At 42.1% G+C, this 5,411-nt stretch overlaps 1 protein-coding gene across 1 annotated transcript in view; it reads right to left on the bottom strand.

Annotated features, from left to right (window-relative positions):
• The window catches only part of MFSD11 (major facilitator superfamily domain containing 11), a 32,311-nt gene that overhangs the window by 14,554 nt on the left and 12,346 nt on the right, over positions 1 to 5,411 (bottom strand). The window contains exon 8 of the mRNA XM_012662290.1: positions 1,590 to 1,630. Coding sequence (XP_012517744.1) covers positions 1,590 to 1,630 — 41 coding nt within the window. The remainder of the gene's footprint in view (positions 1 to 1,589; positions 1,631 to 5,411) is intronic.

The following is a 5,411-nucleotide window of genomic DNA, read 5'->3' as shown; positions in this document are numbered from 1 at the left end:
AATTCCCTTGGCTATTTGTAGTAATTTATCCTAGCAGATAAACTCTAGCATCATTTTGTCAATATCAAAAAAAAAATGTTTAAAAATTTCACTGACGTGTTCTAGAATCACATTAAACTTACATATTCAGTTCAGGAATTAAGTGCTTTTAGATAGTAAGTAGGAGCCTTCTCTGTACAACACCATCATAGCACCAACTGAAGGAAGGTCACAATTAATAAATGAAACGCTGGCCCAGACAGGTTACTCCAAGCCTCGCCATTCTTCGTCTCTCTCTCTGCTCACCAAGCTCCCCAGCTAAGCCAACGTGGCTTTCTAGGCCCCTGATAACAAGAAGGGAATATCCTTGCAAGGGCTCACTAAAAATATTAAGTGCCATCCTAAACTGTTAGATTGCAATTTCTATGAGTTTAGATTGAGTCCGTTTTCCCTCTGGCCCATGTGATCAATAATGGGTCTTCTGCCTGACAAGTTTCCAGACCTGCAGAGCTGAGAGCAAGACCTTTGACAGTGGTAACATCTCATCTTGCTAGGGCAGTCAGGCTATAGCCCTTTTAATTATGATGTGTAGCCCAATTTATAATTATGGATGTATTCCTGAAACCATACACTATGTATGCAAGACTCAGACTCTCACATCCATAAGCCCTTTTTAAGAAAAGAGGCTACAGGGAATTCCTGGCCAAGAACTGGCAATGGCTTTGTGTCATCTGAGCCAGGCCACGGCTGATTAGAGCAGCTCTCCAGCCCAAAGCAACCTATAGGCTAATCCTAAGTACTTAAAGGCCATGATACCATTAATGCCCAGTGGCCTACAATGGACTTACTGAAAGCATGTGGCCCCCAAAGGCTGCTCCCCACTGGAGAGCAACTGCCTCCAGCAGATTCCCTCTTCAGGAGACGAGGCAGCTGCGAGAGGCCAGGAGAAGCAGAGGGCACTGGCGGGATCACAAACCGCAGCTGCCTGTTTCTGAAGGAACCACAGGTTTCGACTTTGAGAATCACTGGCTCAAATCCCAGCTCAGTCACCTACTTAGCTGGTTGACCTTGGGTAAATTATTTAATTTCTCTAAGCCTCAGTTTTCTCTTCTGCAAAACTGAGATAAGGATAGGTAGATAGAGAATACTGATAGAATTGTTATGAGAATTACATAAAGTAAAACACATAAAGAGTTTAGCAGAGTCCTTGGCCAGGGAGCACTCTCCATGGATGAAGCTCGATTGCTCTTACCACCTACCCAGTCACCGGGGCTGCTCTGCTCCAAGGAGTGGCCAGCGATCCGCTCTCACTTCCCCGGCTTAACTCCCAGTGGACTCCCGACTCCATAGAGAACCTGAGTGCCCTGCAGCCTCTTCCCGCCTCCCCCACACACCTGCTCAGGTAGGGACTCATATTATCATCCATCCCTCACACATCCCCATGTTAGAGAGAGGTCTACGAAGACAACCAGTACATTTCAGAGCAGCATACCTGGAAAAATGCAAACCCTGGGGTATCGCCAATCCAAAATTACCAGGGAAAAGGGGAAAGGCAAATGCTGAAGTTGTTCCTGAACAGTTCTTGCATTTCAGATACAGAAAATACTTACTAAATGCATCTACTGCCTTTGCCATATTGTTCTGGGCAGACCTGAGAAAATAAAATTTAAAAAAGATTTTTCCCTTGAAAATTAAAGAGAGCAAAAATACTATTACATTTTCACCTAAGTTTATAAAAACCCCATCCTCTACATGGTCTGGCAGCTATCTCCAACACCCCTCCATGCTCCTGGCTCCAGGATGTCCCTTCATGGCCATGTCGTTGCTGCAGGTAATGTGTTTAAAGTGCCACCTGGGTGCCTTTTTATTCTTAACGATAGAAGATAATTCTTCCGTATTAAATTTGTTGCACATATTCATGCATGTCTTTTTCAGAAATGATCTTCAGGCAGGACAGAAATACCCTCTATTCTGCTATTTTCGAACTGTAAAAATAATCCGTGAGTACTTGACTTTCCACCTCCCAACTATGAAAAAGTAAGTTCTTCAGCATTAAAACTCCTCAAAGCCATTAATACCCTCCGTGACACGGCTGAGATGCAGAATAATCTACTGGTTACAAACACAGGCTTTAGAGTCAGGGTCCTGGCTTTGCCACTTATTAGTTATGTGACTAATTAGTTTTAGACAAGTGACTTCATTTCTCTAAGTTTTATTTCCTCATTTGTAAATTAGGGATACTACCACTTACCTGTGGGAATTAAATGAAATACTGTCATTCAAGTATAACTGTTAATAAGATTATGGTGAGAAAGTTTTCTTATCCTACCAGCCAAGTCTAATTCTCCTGCATCTTGTCAAAGTCAAAATAAAAATATAGAGACGAATCTTCATATTTAATGTTTTATTTGGGAAGAAAGAATTGCAATTTGGGGCATACACACAGACCAGGTGGTCTTTGGTATGCACAAAGAACAAAGACAAGGTTTAGGGTTTTATAAAAAAGAGGAATGTTACCTGTGGTCCTCAGAAAAAGTTCATTGGTATTAGCGAAGCCCTGGAGACCCGGCCAGCTCCAAGTGGTGGGCAATGATGGTGGGCAAAATGAGTCTCAGAGTTGCAGCAAGTTACTTTAGCAGCTATAGATAAAACCGGTTTCAGGTTACAAGAGGCAGTTTTAGCTCTTGTAACCTGAAACCAGGTTAGGACTTGCAGAGAATGATATTTTTATTTTTATTTTTTTTGGAGACAGAGTCTCACTCTGTTGCCCAGGTAGAGTGCAGTGGCATCAGCCCAGCTCACAGCAACCTCAAACCCCTTGAGCTCAAGCAATCCTCCCGGCCTCCCAGAGTGCTAGATTTAGAGGTGCGAGCCACTGTGCTGGGTCTAGAATGATATTTTTTGAGCAACATTATGTACCCTGAGTGCTTTTGCCCCTGGCCCCTCAACTCTGTTTTAGTTGGGTATGACAAGAATGACTCAACTCCTATGATCAATTATCACACTTTAAATGACATTATTTACAAAAAAAAAAAAGGAATCTAATAGAGATCCAGTTAACTTCAGAAATAAATAAATTATTGACACAAAAAAAGGTAGTATGTTCTAACCAACAAGAAAACTTTTTTCCTCACCATAAAACTCACGCCTTCCCCAGAAGCAAATACTTTTAGACTCCATTAATTGGTGGTACCCTCATCTTGTACTTGGATAGAATCTGATGTAGGATTCCAATATTTTACACTTCATGCTCCAAATAAGAACTGATTTATACTCTACAAACCATTAAAATATAATCAATTCAGCTGCAAATCGCTTCCAATTTAATTCAGTGATATGCTCAGCATTAAGTTAGATCGTTGTCCGTCCTCTCTCAAACCCATCTCCCCCAGGTAAATGCCAGGGCTAGCTTATCTCTTTCAGGTATTGACTTAAATGTTACCTTCTTAGCCTTCCCTGGCAACTCTATCTATAATTGCAAACCCCCCACACTGCTATACTGCTTCTCTGCTTTGTATTTGTCCTATTTAAGATACCAGATGGCTAAGGGGCACAGGGTCCCTTTATCTTATTAACTTTTGGGGGTAATAAAAGTGTTCTAAAATTGGTTGTGATGATAGATGCACAACTCCGTGAATATACTAAAAAGCATTGAATTGTACACTTTAAATAGTGAATTATGTGGTATATGAGTTATAGCTCAATAAAGCTGTTAAAAAAAAAACCTTCCTGTTTCTTTTCTGTCTGTCCCCCACTAGAAAGTATACTCTACAAATGCATGAACTTCTATCTGTTTTGTTCAACACAGTGTCCTCCAAACGATGACTGGAGTATCTGAGACACTCAAATATAGGGAGAAGGAAGGAGGAAAGGAAGGGAGAGAAGAAAGTGAGGAATGAGCTCTGATCTTTTTCTTTGCCCCAAAAGTTCCTCTCTAAGGCGGCCTGGTGAGTCACACCTACGAATGATAAAATCTCAGTAAACAGGTTTTGATGAAGTGGTTTACTTCCCAACCGGATTCTGGTATAGCATCACATAAAAGATAGAAGACCCTTACCTTAACCCAAGCATTCCTTTCTGCTGATTCCTAGTCTTTCGGACAAAGCCTAACTCTTTCAGCCAGCTGTCAACTAAAGAATCCCTAAATCCACCTATGACTTTTAAGCCCCCACTTCGAGTCATCCTGCCTTAATCCCTAAACCCACCGATGATGTATAAGCCCCCACTTTGAAATGTCCCACCTTTTGGGGCCAAACCAATGTATGCCTTCCATGTATTGATTTATCACCTTACCTATAATTCCTGTCTCCGTGAAATATATAAAACCAAACTGTAACCCAGCCACAGTAAGTCCACTTGCTCAAGGCTTCTTGGGTGTGGCTCCGGGCCATGGTCCTCAAATTTGGCTCAGAATAAACCTCCTTAAATTATTTTACAGAGTTTCTCTTCTTTTCCATTGACGAAAGGCAGGCAGGAGGGAGGGAAGGAAAGGAAAGTATGGAGAGAAGGAGGGAGGGAGGGGAGGAGGATAGAGGCAACTGCCAATGAGAAATGCCTAGAGATCACCCAGCTAACAAGGTCTCAAAGATGCAAATTAAGCACTTGAGGTAGAAGTCATATTTAGCTGCCTTTTTGCTTCTTCATATCTTTTTCTGTAAGGCCTTTAAGTGGGATCCTTTAAAATCAGATCCTACTTATACACTGAATAGCTTCTAATCACTCCAAGAATAAATTCAAACTCCTTATCCAGCCTTACACAATCCAACCCTGCCTGCTGCAGAAACTCCTGCTTCCGCTCCTTCTTGCAGGCTGGGGCCCACCACATCCTTCCCCGTGCCTGGCCTGGCAAAGGCCACCAGCTGACCTTCAGCTGCCCTTCACACCTCACCAGGCTGGTTTCAGGGAGCCACCCAGCTCTTCAGCTCCTCCCCCTCTTTCACTCACTCCACTATTTCCTTACATGTGTATTGTCTGTCTACCACCCGCTCTAAAACTGAGTCCTGTAAGAACAAGGACTTATCTGTCTTGCTCATGCGTAGCCCTCAAGTGTAGAAGAGGGCTGGCACGAGTCGGTGCTACTTGTAGAACAAAGACACAGAAGCTCCGAGTTTGGGAGACAATTCAGGAAGAGAGAATGCTAAAAAGGCTAAGCGGTATTCCTAAAAACTACACCTTATCACAGTCACATAATCCCTTCTCTATCTCCTCCACTGGGCAGCCAAGTTCCTTGAAAACAGGATAGGTTGTATTTATTTTCATAGGACCAACACCTAACATTTGCTGAATGAACAGGTGGTTAATTATTGTTGACTTTGTGCTAGTCATCTTTACAGACCCCTTCTCCAATATCTATTGGTTTGTGCTTAAAAAAAAATGCAATATGTATATATATATACACATACACAAATGCAATATGTATATATATATATATA

The sequence above is a fragment of the Propithecus coquereli genome, unplaced genomic scaffold (genome assembly GCF_000956105.1).
Source record: "Propithecus coquereli isolate 6110/MARCELLA unplaced genomic scaffold, Pcoq_1.0 Scaffold76, whole genome shotgun sequence".
Classification (NCBI taxonomy): domain Eukaryota; kingdom Metazoa; phylum Chordata; class Mammalia; order Primates; family Indriidae; genus Propithecus; species Propithecus coquereli.
Note: the sequence above shows the minus strand (reverse complement) of the source record. Positions and strands in the feature narration are given on the sequence as shown.